Source organism: Lutjanus erythropterus, chromosome 8, assembly GCF_056507025.1.
Source record: "Lutjanus erythropterus isolate fLutEry1 chromosome 8, fLutEry1.hap2, whole genome shotgun sequence".
Taxonomy (NCBI): domain Eukaryota; kingdom Metazoa; phylum Chordata; class Actinopteri; order Lutjaniformes; family Lutjanidae; genus Lutjanus; species Lutjanus erythropterus.
Genome location: NC_139324.1, coordinates 15,530,379 through 15,553,061, shown reverse-complemented (window position 1 = coordinate 15,553,061; position 22,683 = coordinate 15,530,379). Strand labels below are relative to the sequence as shown.

Genomic DNA, 22,683 nt, shown 5'->3' with positions numbered 1-22,683 from the left:
ATGCTATCTCAAATATACAGAGACAGCAATATCCTGATGTCAACAACACAGTTACAACAAGCTGCAATAGTATGTGTGCTGAAACGTATATTCATCATTTGTCAAAACACCCTGATGAAGCTCTGTAAGCTCATAAAAACATACAGTAAGTACAATAGAACCCAAAACATGTCACCCAAAACATATTGAGAAACAGTAATCTATTTTTATGTGCTTGTTTCTCCAATGAAGGTTTGGAAAAACTCAACGTCGCCACTTATCTGTGGAGGAGGGAAAAAAATAGTTTTTCAGTTAAACAAATACATACAAACACTTATTCATTAGACTTTGACTTTCCTGAAGAAGAACTCTACCTTTAGTGATCTCAAAGCAGTTCTCACAGTGCACCATGCGCCTGTAGACCCACAGGATGTCCCCTGCTTTCATATGACCCAGAGTGTTGTTACACACGCCACACTGCCAAACATAAACAAACACTCACGTGAGGGAAGAGCTACACGCTGAGCGATCAGCTGCACGCTTCATGATAACATCTTGTTGTCAGTGGTGGAATGGAACAAAGTACATTTATTCAAGCAATATTCTTACATATTTCCTTTTATAGATGTTACTTCCCTACATTGCAGAAAGAAAATACTGTGTCCTTTAATGCAGTGCATTCATGTGACAGCTGTAGTTACTTGCAAATATGCAGATTAAAGGCTCAGGTGTTTTCAGTCACTCCAGCTGATTGCACTACTGACCACGTGTAAGGAAATGACTTTGTATCCCGTAACTCTATGTAATAACAAGAATTGTATAGACAATATGTAACATGTCGCAATAGAAGAAGCCCAGGTTTAAATATTAATATTAATGATGGCTAAATACCATTTAGCTGCTTTGATTTAAGGGTCCAGTTTTACTAAATTACTAAAATGCTAAATTCATGCTACACTTTCCAGTTTGAGACCTTTTTCACACTAGTCATTCTGACATGAAATAGTAGACAGCACATGTGTTACCAATGATACTAACTGAGGTCCTGTTCCATTCAGGTCAGACAGGGTCAGGGTGCTGCCATTGTGCAGGCTGGCTCACGGGAAGGCTCTGCTACACTAAATGGAACAGGGTATGTACTACAGAAGCTTGCAGATCTTAATTGCAACTCTGGTAACTGGGTTGAGGACTTTATAAAGGAAAATTACGGATGAACATTTGCTAAGTCAATGTTTGCATCGTAACTTAAGACAGGAAAAGTGAAAAGTGACCCACACTACCTTCCCACACTACCTTCCCAAAATTACCTGTCCAATTGAAGTAGGCTAGTACCTAACTTACTAACTAGCTAATGGGAGCTAATGGTAGTATTCACCAACAATAACTTATGGTGTGTTTGCTAACAGTACGTAAAGGTAGTGTTAGTCCAAATTTTGAAAATGGTTAAACAACATTGCTGGGAAACCTGGAACAGCAACAATCATCACATCTTAATGCTAACTATCTAGCAAGCTAATGTTTTGCTAACTTTAGCTATCATATGTAACTAGTTAGCTAATGATTGATGTAGATTAACTAGTGTTGCATTGCATTTGCTATCAAATGTTTTATTTTGATGCTGTTATCAGACTTTTTGACAACATCAGCTAACTTAATATGTGACTATATGTCAGTTTTACAGGTCCCCCAGGAACATCTTTTAACCATCTTTGAATTTGTTTTTCTTTTCAACATAGACAAGCCTAGTGTATAGCATTATCTAAGTACAGAAAACAGGAAACAACACCTGTGGGGTGCCCTACTATTTCATATTAATATGGCTGCTGTGAAAAAGGTCTATTAGGCAAGGGAATCCACCTTGGAGATTGGATTTTGCGTTTGCAGGGGCTTTGAGATTTGAAAATATATATATTTTTTTTCAAACCATGATACATTTTAATGGGTATTTGCTTTACAGTACCTTGACAGCTGCAACATTAAAATGCTGCCTATACTTTAATGCATCAGTAATAACAAATCAATATTATGTACTTTTCAGTCAATACTTAGTATAGTAATATTTAGCATAGTTTTACTTAAGTAACACTTTACTTGTATTTGAATATTTTCACTGTGTAATATTGCTCATCTAAATACTCCTTCCACCACTGCTTGTTGCTGATTTTTATGGAGATAGAGACTAAACTAATCTGCTCACTTTAAAGCAAGAAGCATGGCAGTTGATCTTCATGTCATCCAGGACCATCTTGGCATCACCAGTGAAGGGCTTACGGCAGATGGTGCACAGGTCTTTCTCAAGCACTGTCCTGTATGGGAAAAAAGGTCATTACAGTATATTAATAGAATATCATCATTCTAAATTCAGTCTTGACATTGGAAACATTAGTTTGGCAAAAAAAAAACAAAAAACAAATCTTAGCCCATGAATGCTCCATAAAGCATTTTTGGTCAAAATCTTTTAAATGGACCTTGAGTAAAGATTTTTAGTCAGGTTAGAAGCATGGACTGTCATGAAAGTTTGTACATGTATTCATGGTCTCCAGAATGTAAATCACAATAACTTTAATGTTCCCTTGATTTTTCTTCCATTGCCACCATCAGGTTTACATTTTTGGCATTTAGTGAAATATCAAGACAACTACTTGATGGACTGACACAAAATTGTGTGTACATTCATGGCTCCCAGCACTGATATAAATAAAGCTGGACCACATGTCTCCACCTGCTCACAATGTCCAAAAATGAAGCCAAAATACCCCTGGTACACACTATGACATTTGTAGTTGTGAATGAAATGTCTCAACAACTGTTGGATGTATTTCCATGAAATTCGGTTCAGATATTCATGCCCCGTTCAGGAGGAACTGGTGATCCCTTTCAGACATTCTTTTCAGCTTCTGCTGTATTTTGTCTTTTGTGCTAATTAGCAAATGTTAGCATGCTGACACACAAAATTAAAGATTAAAATTATGATTGTTAACATGGCAAACATTAAACCTGCTTAATATTGGCACGTTAGCTTTTTCATTCTGAGCATGTTTTGTTTTGTAAACTACTTGTTGCACTCTTCCTACCTCTCAGGAGCTCCATACACACTCTTGATGGAGGATTTAGTGTAGATTGGATCTGCCAGAATGTCATCTGACCTGCTGTGAGTTACACAGTTATCAGTTTCTACAAGTGACAAAGTCTTGCTTTATTTTCATTTTCATTTATTTTTTCCAAATATTAAAACCCAGCCATATTTAATATAACTGAATACCTGCTGCTCTTGTATGATGTTGGTGTGTAGACAGTGGGACTGCCGTACTCATAACTATACAAAGACAAAATGAACCACAGATCACATGTGAGATTTAGAATATTTCTTACTGTTTACTCAGAGAGAATGAAAAGAAAAAAACATAGAAGGTGTTTGCTTCCTACCTCTCTGGTCTGGAATAAGTGTAGGTTTTAGTGTCACTGCTGTAGTCCTCACTGTGTGCACAAACACACAACAGGTTAGGGATAACAGAAAAGCTGCAGCCACATTTTCATCTGGTTGTATAGACAGAGATACCCCTGTAAGAGCCACGTGTTGATATGAGATGTTTATAATAGTCAAATGATGACCTGGGCTTGGAGCTGATGGTGTAGGAGGTGGTGCGGGTAGAAGGAATTTCATCAGTGAAGGAGCTGTAGCTGTGTGTCAAAGAGGCAGAGTTGGACGTGTTAGAAACCAAACATTGATTTATGTATTTATTTTCATGTTTATAATCACATTAGGATTCAGATATCACAGTATGCTTTAGGTATCACTAAATTATGATTGTGAACATGGTTAAAATTATAGGCTACCTTCTCAACATCAGCGTTAGTTTTGTCCATAGACTATACAGGGCATTGCCTCTCAGCCTTGCCAGCAATTATTTCCAGTGGCCATTCACAGCATTGCAGTAAAAAAAATCCCCACTGGGCCAAAAAGCATTTTTCCCCATAAGTCACTATTGTCAAAATACACCATTGTTAAACTGTTGACAGGACACCTCATACTACAAACAAGGTAAATTATTACTCTTTATGAATTTTTGATCCATGGAGTGTTTGTATTTTTAAAACTTGTATTTTTAAAACTTTCCTCAAACCAAAAATCTAGGACATCATCACAATGTTATGTCTATGGTCCAAGCAGGAACTTGCGGTTGGGGCTAGAGGGGAAACGCTACTGTGCATATTCAGTGGGCCGTATAACCACAAAATAAACCTGGAAACTGTGGGCACCATCTTTGCATACACTACCTAGTTCCTTATATCTATGTTTTGGTCAATCTGCACAAGCTAGCATTGTGATGTTAGCATTTGGCTCAATGTTGTGCCAAAGTCCAGTGTCATAGACACTAGCGCAGCATTACACTCCAAATCTTGTTTGTTGATGTGTTAAAAATAAGTCAAATATACAAATACCCTGATTCCAGGCATTATATCATGTGTCCATAAATGAAAGGAAATCAGTGCATGCTCTAATAATGCTGCTAACTTATGTCCTGGCAGAAAAACCTAAATGCTAAATAAGCCTCCAGTTAGACGATCAAAAGAAGATTAATGGAGAATAAATCATTTTATCATGGGCCTCTCTTTAAAATGTAAATAAAATAAAATAAAAACTGTTTTACTTGAGGCCTAACTCTAAATATGGAAGTGTATTGCTGTCATGCCAGAAAAATAAAAACAGATCAGTATCACATTATTACATGACACGTTTATTGCTAAAATTATGTTTCATGTTATAACAATATATTTTTATGTTATCACAACATACAAACTTATAGGATTATAACAAAAACTTTATTATAGCAAGAAACTTGTTACAGCAACATACTACTTGTCTTGTTGAAAAGTTTCATGTTAGAATGTGATAACTTGTTATAACATAAAACGTTTCACATTATAATTTGAAAACATCCAATATTATAATTGTTACATCATAATGAGAAACTTTTCTTGTCATAACAATATACTATTTATCTTGATATAACCTGAAATATTGAATGTTAAAACATAACTAATGACTATAAATAACATAACTAATGTTAATAATAGCCTGATAGCTCATAAGTTCAGGTTATTATGACATAAGTTATCACTTTATAACATAAAACATTTCAGATAATAACAAGGTAAATAGTATGTTGTTATAACAAGAAATGTTTCTTATTATAATATGATTTTTGTAAGTTTGTATGTCTGAATAACATGATAACATATACATATAACACATATAATATAACTTGACCATATCTTGTTATAATGTGAAAATAACCTGCTATAACAATACACTTGTCACATTATAATGTCATACTGATCTATTTTATTTTTGTCACTGTAAATGACAAATCGATACAATTATAGTGTTTTTATGTACATTATATAATCTGCAGATAACTTTTTTTTGGATTGGACAGCTACAGTTAATAATCAATACCAACACATTACCACTAAATCTAGAGTGGCTCATAGATGACCCTACACACCCTTCCAACAAAAGTTTTTAAAGGAGTTATCTTATCTAATCTTTATTCTACTTGACTCTTTAAAAGGTCTGAGTTGCTGGGTTAGTTTTAAGTGCATTGCACAGTAGTAATCATGTTTACCTGGTGGTTCTGCGGGTGGAAGATGGTGATGACAGAGTTGGGCTGTCTCCTCTAAATGGCACAGAAGACAATGTCAGAAGAAACTGGGATAACTATATCGTCCATACAAACAGTTATTGCACAATCTCAGTCATTCATTTTTTAGCACTCACCCTCTGCTGCTCTCCACTGTGACTATCTCTCTCGTTCTGTAGCTGGTACTGCTGAGAAAATGACAGACTTGTGTTTGATTGACAGGATATTTAAATGCTTGTGAGCTTTGATAATAGTTATTCGCTGAGACATCTCACCTGACAGGAGAAGACAGATCAGATGTGATGGATTTAGGTATGAGGGTGCTATACAGGTCATCCTCAGCACTGTAAAGACATCAATATTATGAATATATGGTGATAATGAGTGAAACTGATATTTTTTGAGAGTATATTTATAACCCCAGTTACAAAAAAAGGTTGGGATGTTGTATAAAATGAAGATAAAAATGATTTGCAAAAAGTTTTCAAGGTGATAGTATTATGATTGGGAATTACTATTTTGACCTTTGGGCTAAAGAGGAGAAGGATCATCGAGATTAATACCAGCGCTAACTTCAAAAGCCAGCATCTGTGATGGTATGGGGGTGTGTAAGTGCCCATGGGGTTGTATTTTCAAAAGAATTGATGAAGGTGTATCTTACGTAGAGGAAGTTCTTGTCGTGGTTGTAGTTTTCCTATCCCTGAAAAAGCAAAACAAAATATTTTTATCTGACTGTCTGATATTTAATGTCTCTGTCACGGTGTAAAAGTTGCCCTGCAGAAACTCACCCATCAGCGCTGCTTTTCACTGTCACAGTCTCAGTACTGGAGATGAGTGTTCTGCAGTAAAGAAGAAAATATGCCTTAATACAGTCTTACAGTCTATAATTACTGATTGCCCAGCATAATCATAATCAATGTCAAACATTTTCTATGGAGGATGAATGAAAATATCACCTTTCTGCGGGCGAGGAATCAAGCTTGATAGACGAGGGGATGAGTGAGTCGTACAGTTTGTCCTCCGCGCTGCATAGAAGTACAGGTTAAATTGTAAGTGATGTTAAGATTTAAGTGTATGAGTGTGTTGAATTGAATACAACTTATATTTTCTAAGAGGAATATTCTGGTATTTGTTTTCTCAAAAGTTGTGTAATCTGCAAAAAAGAAAGCAATACTGGCAGGATAATAATCATGAAAATCTCATTATTACATCTCTCCATTGTTATCCTAGCTGTAAGACAAGGAGACACACTGAAGGGGGTACCAGGCATTGGAAGACCACATGTGATGCACGTAACATCATGTTATTTTAATCCACCTTTGGTTTTACTGGGTTCAAGTCCTATGTTTGAACCCAACTATCCACCCCATCTCCTGCACTTACAGGAAGTTACTGAAATACTGACGTTAAAAGATACCTTGTACCTTGTTTTGATGGGATTGATTTATTTACAATGAAACATATAGAATATAACTTTACTGTAAAACTTTTTATGAAAAAAGACAAAGTAATTTCGTCTGACTAACTTAGACAGACGGTTCAAATCATAGACTCTGGAGAAGCAAAAAGAAAATCTTTTTTATAGCACTGATAGTAACTATAATAAGTTGGATAACATACAGTGAACAGGTCATTACTGTGAAATAAATCCCTTCAGGGTGACTCAGCTCCCCTCCGTGTTGGGTCCTGTATCACCCCGTCAGGGTTTGTTTCACAATAATCGCCTGCTCACTGTGCATCATCCCTTACATGAGATGAAACTCACTCAGTGTCAGCACTGCTTTTCACTGTCACAGTCTCAGTAGTGTAGACAGTTGCTTTGCTGTAAAGAACAAAATATACCTTATTAAAGTATGTCATTACTGATTTCCTTGTATTATTATCAATATTTCCTTGTATCATTATCAATATCAATATTTCATATTCTATGCTTAATGAATGAAAAGATCACCTGTCTGTTGGTGACACATCAGCCTTGACAGATGGAGGGATGAGTGTGTCGAAAAGTTTGTCCTCTGCACTACACATAAATACAGGTTAAATTGTAGGGGATGTAAAGATTTAAATTCGCTTGTAATTTAATAATCAGTTTTTAATAAGCCAACAGTATCTTACTCTTTATTGCTTGTAACAGTTGTCTCAGTGACTTTTGTTGTTCTGGTAGGTGTAGGTGAGTAGGTTGAGTATTGTGCCCTATGTGAAAATCATAAGTTTAGATGATGGATAAAGACTCAACATTACAGGTCTCTAACAACACAATGTGTTTTATGTTTTTGTCCTTTTCAAAAGAAGAGTGTCTCCTGTACTTGACCCCCTTGTCGCATATCACTTGTCTATATATTGTTAGCAGTTCCACCATGGAGATATTTTACTTCTTAACTAAACTATTGTCTATAAAGTAGTTTAAACTGCATAAAACTACATAAAATTGAAATACTCAAGTAAAGTATAATTACCTAAAATTGATGTTGCGAATAATGCTTTAGTTTGTACCACTGGCACTGATACATTAGAACCAACAGTCTAACAGTGTAGTTATATATGATAATGTAACACTTCCAGTGACCATTTTCCTGCATTTACTTTTACTTCTTATATTTAAAGTACATTTTGCTTTCAACTTCTATGTTAAATGTTGAATGCAGAGCTTTGTTTTTGTAATGTAGTATTTTCACAATGTTGCATTGGTACTTTTACTTAAGGAAAGGATCTGAATAGTTGTATTTTTTACCCCTTGCTTGAAGACTTGACCCGCTCAGTGAAGGTGGTGGTTGGAGAACCAATCACAGGGGATCTGCAACAAAACCCAGGTGTTATTAAACAGGCACAGACTCAATGTGATGCCATGATACATATTAATGTATTATTCTGTACTTCAGGCTCTGGGTGGTGGTGATGATGGTCTCAGTGGTTCCATCCTTGGTCACTGAAGTGGTTGTAGTGCTAAAGGAAGAGTAATATGAATTGAGTTCACAGAAAGTTTTGGGGTATTATTTTTCTTTGTCGCTTTCTCTGTTGTTTTTTGCAGTATTTGCAATAGACTGGAGCTTTACTTACGTCTTTGAATCTGACTTCAAAGTTGAATATGTGCTGCAAGAAAGAAGCAGATTAGTCAGGTAATTCCCTAAAAAAATCACTCAGTAGTGCTGAATTGTTGTGCCATTATTCAAGTGTACCTTTTTGGGTAGGAGGATGTCTTGCTGGATGGGAGGGTGCTGCCAGTAGAAGAGAAGCATCATTAAGCCATTGTTTTGGTTTAAGTTCAGAAAAAATCAGAAAAATAAATAGTAAATAGTAAAAACTATAGGCCTAATACTTTACTATAATTATAATACTTAATAAACACTGTACCAACCTGCTCTTTGGTTCATCCAGACCTCCACTGAATCTGCAATAGAAGAAATCACAGTCAAATGTTGTTGTCACAATTTACTTATTCAGGTGTTTTGGTTACATGCATACATATGTGTGTGTGTGTGTGTGTGTGTGTGTGTGTGTTAAGAATGTTAATAAAAATAATACCTCTTGGTGAGAGCCGACACAGATGATGTTGATGTACGCACTGGTTTGGTGGTTTCTTCCGGCTCTGAACTATAAACAGTAGCAGTAACTCAAATTATTACACAATTGCTCAATAATAAATTGTCACAGTAAATAATAGTTTGCATTTTGTCCTTTAACTGACAAAAATTTTAAATGTTTTACCCCTCAGGAGTTTCAGTGGTTCTGTGGCTTAGGAGAATTTTGCCAAAGTTGATGTCACGGCTGAAGGAGATAAAAGGGATAATATATAAATTCACTCATACTACAAGAAACGATTCAGCACTGTGACTTGCATTTTTTTTTTTATAAAGATGAGACTAAGCTGAGATATGAACGACAGGTCACATTCAACACTTCTGCTGTTTTCTAGGTTTGTAAGTCCATTTGTGAGTGTGGATTACTGTGTTTCAGCCATTATGTTTTCATAAACTTACTCGATGTCTTCATCCTCATCATCTGGTTTTTTGATCCAGCTGTTGTCTTTCAGGAGGGTGGCTGCAAACACAGGACAAGGAAAGCTTGAGTGTCTCCAGCTCACATATTCAAAACAGTTACACATCTTGTAAGCAGGCAAGAGAATATTAAATATATACTCACTACATATGTGTGTCACAGTACTTTAGAGAAAATGTGTATATTGTGATACATATCATGTATGGCAGCACATGCTAAAAATATCAAGACATTTATAAGCCATATTGCCCTTGTTGGCATACTCTTAAGGCTGTGCTGAAAGACCAGTGTGCAGTATAAAATGACTAGAATAAAAGGTAAAATAAGAGGATAAAATTGTAAAGATAAAACAAATCTATAAATATATGCAGTTTAATATTAGTATTATTACACTGCAATTGTAATTGCATTTTTGTTGTTTTAGTTTTTAGATATTTCTCAATACTTACTTGATGGCTGCCAGCTCATTTTGTAACTTTATCTGTAAGAACAAGAGGAGAATTCATCATATAATGAAACTACAGTACATCAGCCACTAGGTGGCACTGTGGGCTGCAACCTTTCATCTACTGTAGCGTGCATGTCCTGGGTTGAAGTTTAACTACAGCCCTAGTGTTCATGCAAACTCAGCCATATATGTGTATCATGTTTTCTCCTCATAAACATTCATATGTACATTGTAATAATTTTGTTAACATATTTGTCATCTTGATTATATCAGCTAAAGCTCTACTCAACCCCACGCACACTTACTGATTAAGTGCTAAACTGGTTTGTCTTGATCTGCACTGACAAGACACACCCACCCTCCATAACACACCTTCTCCAAACACACCATTGTCAGCAAAACAGATGGGCGTACTGGTGACATGCCATTAGCTACTGATAATAAAGATCGTGCCCTTTTGACTACATACATGCACCAGCCCAAACACATCCATGTCAGAGACCTTAAGGCAGATATCTACAGCTGTGAGGAAAGTTAGAGCTGTTTTCCAATTATCAGTCACACAATGTAACTGTCTGGTGAGTGCCTTAGTCCAAAAACACTGTGTTTAGTGTTGTCTTTGTCTTCTGTGTATTATTTTGGCCTATACAAAGTAGTTTGACAGGACTGTGTAGAAGAAGAGCTAAAACAGAACTTTTCTTGGAGCTTTCTGAATGGTTGGGAATGTTGATCATTGTCAAAAATATATTAATTTTAAGTAAGATTAAGTAGAATATCTTGTTTATGAGTCATATACTAGAATATTTCAAAAATTGCTGTTGAGGATTATACAGTAATTATCTTTTCTATAATCTTTTGTTGAGATGATTCACTTTCTTCTTAAAACAGGCTTTGGATTTTAGAAACAAAAAAATACGTTTCAAAAATAATTGAGTAAATTCATTAGAATGATAGTGAATAATGGTTAATAATTAAAAAAAAAATCTCAACAGAAGATCATAAGTCAGCAAAACTTGTTTTAGTTTCTTTCAAAACTTTAGACTTTTTACAGTGTAGTTTGACAGCTTTGACTGAAAACTCAATCAAGGCAGAAAGTTCTGCTCCAACTGTACAGGTTACAATCCTTATACCTTTATATCATCTGTTTCATATTTCTGGATATACATGACTATAATTGTACAACTCTTTTGTATGAATGACAATGAGCACTGACACAACATGTTTTCCCTTGCCTCAATAAAACAGATCACGATGTTTGCTATGCACCATCAGTTTTATAGCTATCAATCTAAAAAAGAAAAAAGTTGAGACCACTCACAATTTCAAAATACCTTCACTGGATTTTTGAGTTTTGAATCAAACTCAAAATGAAACTCAAATAAGTTTTAAAATAAACTGAACAGATTCTGGTAACCTCTAATCTTTTACTGAGATAATATATGTTTCTTCATTAGATTAACTTGAATCTTTGAGTTTTAGAAACCCTTCAAAATTTGTATTTCAAAAATTGTTCATTGTGAGCTGTGAATTTATTTGGCATTATTTGGGTGCTTGAAAATGAAATGGGTGCAATTGAAAATATTAAATCATTAACTATTATTCATTTTCATTTAACTGAGTTTTACTCAACAACTTTTGAAAAGGAGGAAGACCAAATTATCCTAACAAAACATGAGCTGGTAAAACTCAAAAATCTAAGTTGCCTTGAAATTTTTAGTTTTCTCAGCTTTTTTTGTTTTTACAGTGTATCATGTTAAGCAATAAGAGATAACAGCAAGCTTGGGCATGAAACCCTAGTGTGTGTGTGAATGTGTATGTGTGCGATATCTGTAGTAAATCAGTATATCAGTAAGGCATGGATTTGATTCGTCATAGTGAAGTTACTCACATTCTGTAATGAACACAGCATTACAGGATCATTATTTATGTTAAATGATTTTGTTGCTATTTTTTCCAGAACGATTGTAAATGAATGAAAAGCACCAAGTCTCAAAAAACTCAGTATCACACATAAAATCATTACATTTATTTCTAAGCACATTTTTAGAATCTAAATTTGAAAGTCCAATATGTTCGTGTAGTGATACTACACAAAAATATCAATTTAAACTGTAAATTGACAAAGTGTTAGTAAAGAGAAAGGGGTACGTACCTCCACAGAAGGCTCTGAGACTCAGTAAACTCTCTCTAAAGCTCAGGTCTTAACACCTGTCTTTTACTCTGCACTGCACAATCACACCCTTGTCACTCTTTCTGCTTTTAACCTGAAGGGAGGAGATTTCAAGGACGCTCACGGGTGTGGCTTCAGTAAACAATCAAAGAAAACTCTCTGTCTGTCCGTCCCTCTGACTCTAGATGTTTCCCTTTCCGTCATCACCATTTGTACTTTAATCATTCTTCTGCTGTTTGTTTGTAGGTTGAAAAAATGGAATTGGGTGGAGTGTTGAAGGACCTGCAATTCAACTTAGCTGTCAAGGAAGCAGACCTGCAGAGTGGGTGTGGGTGTGGATGCTTCTTTAACTTACACTAGCCTTGAACTTCATGGAATGTGATTCAGTGGAGACATTATCAAATAGTAGTCTCCTGTATGAAACATTTCATTCATATTAAAGCTGACATAATGTAAGCAGAACTAAAATATATATTCATCTTTAGCCTAAATGCTGTATATGATCGACCCGTCACTTTGAAGTTAACACAAGAAAGAGGCCGCCTCCAAAACTTTATCCTTCATCATGTATCAATAAACTGTAGACTTTTTACATTAAAGAAAATAAACAGAACATAAGAAACATACAGGAGTTTAGTGGAATCAAACAATCTTTTCTCATTAACTTAACAAGTTTTATTTGTTCAAGTTATTTAAGCTTAACTTTTTTCAGTATTCATTTTCAGATCACTTCAGATCGTATAAACATGAGTTCTTCTCACTCCTCTTTTCTCTTTTGACAAGTCCTTTGACTTGAAATGATGAGTTCAGTGACTTTACTGTACAGAGTTCAATCAGCTCTAAATTTTAAGTTTCTAAAGACACATGATCATCATATCGCCAGACTTCCCAGCATACAGCTTGAAGAAAACACATATGATGAAAACTTGCAGTGTGTCTTTAATACACTTTTAAGTAACTCATGATTGTTTGTTTTCACAATAAAACACTGCCAGCCATGATGAACGTTAGTATTGAGCTCAGTATCTGTCCCCTAACACTTAAAATGCAATAAATTCTCTTTGAGCAGTTCCTATTATCTGTAATATTGTCTTTATTCAAACTGAAAAAATCTGAAAGAAAATCAATTTAGTTTATGTCTGTCACTGTGACTTCTTCAGTTCAGTTGTTTTTCAGCTCATTATCTTAAGCTTACTGAGCATGTTTTCTCAAGTACAACTAAATTAACATCAAGTTCATTTGACTAGAAATGCTTCTGTGTTTTGAATCATTACAAAATTATCTCAGCTGGTTGCTTTTTTGTTTTTTTGCAGTGTAATGCAATATCTAGCTGACAGTGGACTTTGCTCTTTACACATGTATGCTAATAAACATACTGATTTTCAGTCTCAGGTAATAGGATTGATCATCTCTCACTGAGGTCCAATGAGTCTCATAATACCTGAAATAAGCATTTACACATTCACTGTATGGTCCATAAGAAACTTAAACATCAAAATGAGAATATATCACACTAGTGGCCCCTGATGTCTGAACAGATCTTACCACAGCCTTAAGCCCTGATACACTGAATGAAACTCCTTCTAAATACAATACAATATAAATATACATTTAATACCACGTATAATTATAATATTTAAAACAAAGCCATCTGTGGTGCCGTCCAAAAGGAATGACTGTCACAGGAGACAGTTACAACAGTTACAGTAGAATCACTAAAGGGTTTCTTCATAGAAGTCTAAATCATCAGGGCTGCAAATAAAACTCAAGTGACAGACTTGAACCATAAATACCATCTTGTCTGCGACTGTGAGCTTCATTATTGGGAGTGCCGTGTTTTGGATGGCCAAAGGTATGAAAGCAACATAGCACACAGGGGTGTGACAACATGATACTGAGAGGTGAACCCCTCCTTTCTCTCAATGACAGCACGAAAGGAATGCAGACTTTTCTGGAATGATCAAACTACAGTCGACAGGCCAAGTCTATCTTTTAATAGAAATATGCATCTGTATCAACAAGCACGGCTGAATTTTAAAGGAAACAAGTCAGAGAAATGAAAGGACCAATGTGCAGGATTTAGTGGCATCTAGCGGTGAGCCTGAAGATTGCAAACACCTCGTGTTATTCCTCCCTTCCAAGTGTGTATGAGACCCTGTGCCTTGCAAATGTCCATATGTAGTGCCAGTCATTGGGTTGTCCATTCTAGGGACTGAATAAACATGGCAGTGCAACATGGCGACCTCAGCACCATCTATATATTAATGGCTCTTTGTAAGGTAACGGAAATAGAACAAGTCTCATTTTCAGGTGATTATACACTGTAAAAATAAACTGTTTTAACTTTAAAAAGTTTTTTCTCTGGGCTGTGGTAAAATTTTAATAAAAGTTTAATAGTTTTGTAGTAATTCTGTATTGATTCAAAACAAATAAACTCTTCCAGTCAAACAAACCTGATATCAATTCAGTTGTACTTCAGAAAACACATTCAGTGAACTTAGAATATTAAGTTGAACCAACAAGTCTTCAGTCATGCTGATGAACAAGTTTGATCAAACAATTTGATTTCACTTTACATTTTGTTTTTCCTTTTACATTTTTTTTTCTACAAACAACCATGGCGTACCTTAAAGTGTATTGTATTGTAAACTGTATTTACAAGAAGTTTTCATTATATATGCTTTCTTCAGACTGTAGAGAAGAACAGAGTTTTCAACACTGCTTGCTGGAAAGTTTGCTAATATGCTGATCATGTTTTTTAAGAACTTGATTTAATGAGTTGATTGAACTACAGTACAGTAAACTCGTCACTTCAAGTCAAAAGACTTCAAGTTAGAAGAGCTTGTGTTTATAAATTCTGAGGTGTTATGAAAATAATAACTAGAAAATTTAAATTTAATTAACTTGATTAGCCCTAATTAAACTTGTAAATATAGACATTAAGTTAAAGAAGAAAAACAAATCAACTAAATTCCTGTATGATTATATTTGTTTTATAGTGAACACTAATTAAAACATACTTATGAACATCGTACTCAGTTTCTGCCATATTCTGCCAATAAACGGCCATAAATCTTACACACTGAACCTTTAATTTTAAAGGGATAGTGTGGATTTTTGAAGGTTTGTATGAGGTATCAAAACAAAGTCTGTGGACAGAGTCCGCAAAAGATATTTTAGCCACATAAAAAGGCCTGTCTAAAAATCAGTATCAGACTAAGTGCACAATATATTGAAAACATTTTAACCACTTTACCTTGCTGTCAGACAGCCTTTTCTGGTGGGTTTTATGAGCCAAATACTGCTCTTTCCAAGGCCAGCAGAAAGCTTTGACAAAAATTTTACCTTGCAGAACACGGGAGTTGCTGGTCTACTGCTGCCTTGATCTGTTTGTTTGTTTGTGTTGATGAATCCAAACCAAACTTTAAAACACCAAAATCACAAAATAGCACAGACTAACTGATCGAGATATTGGTAGTTCAGCAACTTTTATGTTCTGTAAGGTAATACACTGACTATTGGTAAGTACCTCATACAACCCCACTTTGAACAATCTGAACCATTTCAACTTCAATCAAGCTCAGGTTTAGCATTTTGATACCATTGCCTTTGAGACACAGCTAGGGAGACCTCAAATTAATTCCTGCAGTCAACAGTAATCTCCTGCCCTCTTTATGGATGCATAAATTCAAGTAGGAATGACAAACACTGGGTGGCGATAGAGATTGAATGAAGTGACAATACTGGTTGTGCAACTCCGTTAATACAAATAATTATAACAAGTTGCCCAAGGCAATTCGTGTCCTGCTCATTTTATAGTCAGCCAAATGAGCAGAAATGAGTGTAACCTGTTCTATTTTGGTTACTGAAATAGATAGTAGTGAGTGTGGAAGTCGAGATAAACCAGCTTTAGAAATTATTTAATTTTCATAGAGGAATACCTTTGTTATGAACATCTCTCCAGTTTTTCTGAAGTGAAGCACATTCAGAGGTTGTGTCAGGAAAACTGATCACACTGACACTCTCGTATCATTTCAGCGTCCTATCCAGACATTCCAAACCCAGCTTCTGGATGTGATTCCAACTAGGTTTAATCTCTGCCAGTTCAGCTCACGCTTGTGACACTCTTGCCTGACCTATGGCAGCATCCTGGCCTAGATATCCCACCCCTCCTTCCTCCATTTGTCCTAACAACACAGAGCTGAGACAACCAGGGGTTACATGAGCTGCCTCAGGATGTGGCTGCATCTTCAGGTTACACAATCCAATGCCAAATCGTTCTCTTTTTATAACCTTCTACATCAAGAGGGCCAACAATGTCAGCAGTTTATGATCCTGCATCTGTGATAGACTTTTACAACACACTTCAGCTGAGCTGCTTTTAATTTCCAATATTTCATACTGACAGTCCCTGATTTTCATGTTAATAAATTCTTCCTCAGTCAGTTGTCATCACTGATAACACGCTGGCACTCTGATACCGCGCATGATAATCTCTGAATGCTTCCTGGGTTGCTATGAGAAGAGACTGTAGACCGACCCCTCTCTTGTCATTGGGCCGCTCCAGTGCCTCGCAGCCAATAAAGCACCACCAGGGCCTCTGTAAATCTCTTTCCCTACCCCCCTCCCCTCTCAATAAATGTGCATGCACATCCACATGCACATGCGTTTGTACTACCTTTTTACAAAAATAAATTAAATACAGGTGTGACATTAGGGAGATTCAACAGCATGGAGCATTTAAGAAATGTATCTGGTCAGTCATACGTGCATGTATGACTGTCATATTATACACATTTATGTGAAATATGCACTGCCTACGTCTGTCTTCTGTGTCCACCTTTTCACTGCAGTGTGTTTAGCTTTTACTGACCGATGTTACCCAGCATACAGTGTGTCCCAGTTTCACACTGCAGTATTCCTGTTCCTGCTGGACTCTAACCCCAGTCAGAAGATGAACATGCAAGTATCACTATCATCATAATCTGCAAGATACACCACTGAGGCACTTCAGTATTCCCATGCAATTTGATTTTTAGGTGTAAATAAACATATAGCGCATCTGTTATCTTGCTGAATTATTTGTTTAAGGGAAACTTCAGTATGTTTCATGATGATGTCCAGTCAGGATTAAATGGTAAATGTATTCAAGGCAACAAATTTCTCAGAGTGTGCTATACTGACTGAGATAACTGAGTTCTTCTGCTGCAAAGTCTGTTGTTCTTCCTGCATCCAGTGATGTCACTGGATGTAAGGAAGAACTACAGATTATTTCAGCTTGGATTTCTAGTTTCCTCCAATTGGAAGCCAGGGAGTGTGCAAAATGAGTCTTTCTGTCATTGTATGTTAGCCAACAAAGTAATAGTTTTCATCTGGGGTGGCGATAAGCGTGGAAGTGCGTCCTGATACATATAGGCACTGATGCATGCATGCTCTGTTAACTGTTTTCTTGGTCAATATACCATCAGTGAGGAATGTAATTGCTTCAGTTGACTACATTTACCATCAACACCGACTAGAACTCCACATGAAAAGTGGCAAACTTTCCCTTTAATGGCCAAAAACCCTGACCAGATTTAACTCTAAACCCTATGGTAAAAAACTACATGTCTCCCCTAAAATGTTTTGCCACAGAGAAGTTCTTGGTCAGGGGGTGGATTTTCAGCACAAACACACCTGAACAAATATAATAGGAATATTATAGGAATCCTCTCACTTGGTTGCTACTTGTCTCTTTGATCATGAAGGTGATTCTACTCCACAGAGCAGCGGTGGGCTATTATTTTTCACAGGGGGCCACATGAGAAATTCATCACGCTGTTGTGGGCCAGATGATAAAAGGTCCTAATAATGGCCAAATTTTTAATAATGGAATGGTCAAAAGTGTCCTATATAGGGCACTTCTGTTGTTGGTCACTCGTTCTGAATTGAAAAGAATTTTAACATTTTTATACAATATGAACAGAGACAAACACTATCAAAAGATTTGACATGAAATAACAAACCTAACAAACCATATGATGAATGGCTATTACATCAGCCTACATCACCTGTACCATTGACATAGTTTGCCTTAAAATAGATGTTATTGAATGAGTTTGTGAGAATCACAGCAATTCTCCTCCTGTGCGAGTTTGGTCGCTTTCATGCATTATACAATAACCCCTTGAACAGGCTTGGGGAGACAAGGACATGGGGTAACGAACACAAACCTGACTGTTGTGGGGGTCATGACTTGAAGAGGGTGGGAACCACTGCTATGTGGGATGTTACCTGGGGTGGCAGGTTAACAAGGGGGGATGCATTTTGGTTATTCTGCTAACAATGGGGATGTTATCCCCCTCACATCACCTACTGTCTATTACAGCTGTGTATTGGCAGGAATCTGGCAATATGATACATATCATGGTACAGTGGTTACAATTCAATATTGTGATACAGTAAGCAAGGTGATACATTCTGTTTTGTTTTTTTAATTGGACTTTTTGGAACACTGTCATAGTATAAAGAACACACCACCATAAGCATAAAATATGAGTTTAAATTTACTTTTTGTGCAATTAGAATACTACAACACCCTTATCTTGTAGTTGAGGGTTTAAACACAGCACAAAGGAAATGCTGCCACAAATCTTTGCATGTATCACAATATCATGATACAGTGTTTTACACATATACACTAATGCACTGATATTTTCTCACACCCCTCCTGTCTATAGCCTACCTACTTAGTAGGCTATAGATCATTTACAGTAGACAGATAGAGCTATGTAGGTCTTGGCTAGGGCCTACTCAATGAAGAAGACCACTGTGTCACTAGATTTAATGAAATGATAACTGCAATTCTTGTGCCAACTAATGGGTTGTTTAAAAAAAAGCACTTTGAGATAAAATGACAACATTTCATTGTTCTGGCTGTTAATGGTGGAACAGCAGTATAAATTATTTTAATATTTAAATGACTATGGCTTAATTTGACAATTCGTTGTATGTTATCCTGCTCGTTAAATGGTTGTGTCAAAAAACAAAACAAAACAATAATACTTTGATACAAAATAAGAATTTTAAAATGATTTTAGTGATTTATCTGTGATTTATTGTTCTTCCACTGTCTATGATCAGAACTGTGTCCATAGCAACGGTCTGTTCATCATAACAGCAGTCTGTTATGCATAGCAATGGTCTGCTATATAGAAATAACAGACCTCAGAATGCTGTAATTGACTCAGAATGGAATATTTTACAAAACCATGCAATAAGAAAATATGAATGGTCTCAACATAAGGCGCTTTTTCTTTTTACAACAAAGAATTGGATTGCTTTTAAGTGTCTCAGTGTGCCAATTTTAGATCAAACTGGGAGGGGCCCTGCCTGCCTGCCTGGATGGACCTCTACAAATTAAATGTCCAGATTCCAACTGTGCACAGTGTGCAAAATAGTCTATATGCTTCCATCTTTTATCAGGCTATCGTTCACTTAAACGATTGTCGACTTTTGTTCTCTAAAGATGAACTGTACATCAGAATAATTGTATACGGGAAGGTATTTGTTTAAATAAATCAATTACAGCATCGCCCGGCTGGCTTTAGTCGTATGAAAATATCCCGGCATGCTAGCGACGCAAGACTCAGCCAGGGAGGGGAGGGATGATGGAGCTAAGATGGCAGCCCAACTGAGGGTGCTGCCTCTCTGGGGTCAAGAAATATTCAAGGAACGAATAAAACCGAAACACGACAGGGCTATTCTTGGAAATTAATGGCGACATTTCTGCTTTTTCCACAAGAATATGTGTAATGGCGTGAGAAGCCATATTTTGTGGAGACAAACACCGTGTTGACGCTGTGGCCGGATCGGGAAGACCATACGTTGTAGCTGCACCACCAGATTGGCTACAATTTGCGCTTCTAATAACCGGGGACCGTGGATGCTAATTGTGGTATTTGTGCAACTTGGATTGGACAAACAATGTGACATGTGGCGGATTTAATGACATGTGGATTGGATTTGATGGCTAGATATTATCTAGCTGTGATATCTTTTGTGTGATATATGCATTGTTCTCCAAAACGATGATGTGTGCTGCTGCGGCAGCGGCCGCCGGTGGAGGGATTCTGCCCTCCTCATCGCCGTCGATGGGGCTGGGTGTCAGGGTCATCTCTGGAGCAGGAGCCGATCTCTCCACCATTGGTTCGGGAATGGGTTCTTGTCCGACACCCGGAGCCCAGTCAGATTGTCGGACTCGGTACCAGCTTTTACTCTCAGGGCGAGCTCTGGCCGAAAGATACAGGCGGATTTATACCACCGCTATCAATGATAAAGAGCAAGGGATAAATCAAGGAAGGTGAGTGGCTAACGTGAAATGTATAGATAACCTTATAGCAGATGCTGGTCTGTCATTTGTGGGGCTAACTGAGCTAACGACCGTAAGCTAACATTAACCCTTGCCTAGCGGTATGCCAGTCAACATCACATACACCTAAGTCAATCATTATTATGAGCTTGTCGGACTATTGTCACATAAGTCATTGTTTAAACTGCAAACAATTTACTAAACTCGATAATTTGTGTACACTCTCTTGCATGAATCAGCTAGCTAGGTAGCATTTTGGCTTTGACTTCCCTAGCTTATCTGAGCCAGTTAAGCTAACGTTACGTTAGTTCACTCCTGTGCGAGCGGTTTGCACTCTGGGTGCTCTGGACATTGTGTTTTCGTTGTCACTGGAACAAAATGGCAACTTTTCCCGTAACGACTCGAAAAAGTGCACTATGGATTTAACTAGCTATATTCAAAACAAGCTAACTGGCTAACTGTCAAAACAGCAATTTCTCAATTTGTTTTGAGCAATAACGTTAGCTATTACCGCAGCAAACTCAGACGTAAACAAACGTACTGCTCATGTAATACTTTTATTTTTCGTAAAACATTTTTAAACGGTTGCTGCTAGAGATGCCGCCACATTCTACGTCATCGAAACTAGTCATTTAATATAATTTTAGGCAGTGAGCTGTATGTATTTAGGCCCAACGGCGTCACTGTTTCGATAGCTAGCTAACGTTAACTGACGTTGAGTAGTGCCCTGTATAGAATGGAACCTGTGATATGCGAAACTCTCGCGTGATGTGTACCTATTCTTACTTTATTGTGCAGCTTGGACAAACTAATTATGTTTTACCATGTGCTAACGCCGTGGTTTAAAACTGCGTAGGTTTAGGGAACAGAAAACATTTTATTAAGGAAACAGAAAAATCATGATTTGTGTTAAAATGATCACCCTCGCGAGATCTTTCGTGGGTCTGGGGTTCCCCTCTAGACACGACTGTTGAGGGGCATCAGCCCTTCCCCAGGTTATCTCAGCGTAAACTAGCGATTTATTTTTTAAGGAACCTGGAGCTGATAAACACCAGATATTAATTTAATCGCATGATAAATACAGCGTAATGCTCATATACACACACAGTTGCTTAAAAATAGACATGCATGGGTAAGGAGGAAGTGTTGTTGGGAGGTGGATGAACTCATTTTGCTTTTCTGGCATCAGCGGGTAATACAGTTACGTCATTCTAGTCAGTCAGTCAGGTTGTAGTAGACTGAGTAGCTGGATGGTTGCAGCAGCATCCACCCACTCAATTTGAATTATTATTGTCAGTCCCACATTTACAGTGCCTGCTTTAAGCATGGGCCAAAATACTGTTGAAGTATCTAACATTACTCTCAGGGCGTCATTGTTTTTAGAATCACTTATGTCTACCCATACAAGGTACTTTTGTTTTATGGTGCTTTCAGTGTACTTACAAAGGAGTAGAACATACATAACAGCTAAGAACAAGGACAACAAAGCTTAACAGGGTTGCAATTTTCTGTGCATTTTCCTCAACCAATTGTTGAACAATCAATTAATTGATAAATCACTAATAATTAATTAAACAAACATGTCTTTTTTTTCTCCTCAATGTAAGTTTTATTTACACAATGTTAGAGGCACAAAAGTGTCGTGAAACATTAATTCATGAAGCAAAAATTAATAATAATGATGATAATAAAACAAAAAGGCTCTTGCTCTAAATGGCTGCTCTCATCCACCTTTCCTTATTCAAGAAATGGCACCACCCAACAAAACAATAGTGAATGGGGCACAGTTACTGTCATTTCTAGATTAACAAGACAGACCTAAACAAACAGTGAGAAAATATGTGAGCTCCAGAGAAATGGTACAGAAAAAATACATTATTACATTTTTATATTTTAAATTGGTTAAATTCTTAAGGACAGTTAATCATTGAATAAATAATCATTTACATTTAGCTAAACAAAGGTAAAAGGAGACAGGACTGTTATGTACACAAGTGTGGGAAAAAATAGTAGTAATAGTATGTATGTAGTATGTATTACGGACAATGTTGATATTGCAATAACAAAATGTCTCAATACTGTAGCAGACTGTGAT

The 22,683-nt window shown here is 36.6% G+C and overlaps 2 protein-coding genes across 4 annotated transcripts in view; one reads left to right on the top strand and one right to left on the bottom strand.

Annotated features, from left to right (window-relative positions):
* Positions 1-17: 17 nt before the first annotated feature.
* scel (sciellin) lies at positions 18-12,440 on the bottom strand. The gene is made up of 25 exons (XM_084724669.1): positions 12,221-12,440; positions 10,070-10,101; positions 9,602-9,662; positions 9,330-9,389; positions 9,147-9,215; positions 8,980-9,012; positions 8,801-8,839; positions 8,682-8,714; positions 8,499-8,567; positions 8,356-8,418; positions 7,740-7,817; positions 7,576-7,644; positions 7,390-7,446; positions 6,581-6,649; positions 6,413-6,463; positions 6,286-6,324; positions 5,900-5,968; positions 5,762-5,812; positions 5,610-5,660; positions 3,592-3,660; positions 3,406-3,456; positions 3,242-3,295; positions 3,054-3,128; positions 2,177-2,285; positions 18-456 (listed from the first exon to the last, which is right to left on the bottom strand). The coding sequence occupies exons 2-25, from the start codon at positions 10,086-10,088 to the stop codon at positions 292-294; spliced, it is 1,503 nt and encodes a 500-aa protein (XP_084580795.1). The 5' UTR covers positions 10,089-10,101; positions 12,221-12,440; the 3' UTR covers positions 18-291.
* A 7,437-nt stretch (positions 12,441-19,877) lies between these two features.
* mycbp2 (MYC binding protein 2) overlaps positions 19,878-22,683 on the top strand; it is an 85,315-nt gene continuing 82,509 nt past the window's right edge. For all 3 annotated transcript variants that reach the window (XM_084724667.1, XM_084724668.1, XM_084724666.1), the window contains exon 1: positions 19,878-20,579. In XM_084724667.1, coding sequence (XP_084580793.1) covers positions 20,308-20,579 — 272 coding nt within the window. In that variant the 5' untranslated portion in view covers positions 19,878-20,307. The remainder of the gene's footprint in view (positions 20,580-22,683) is intronic.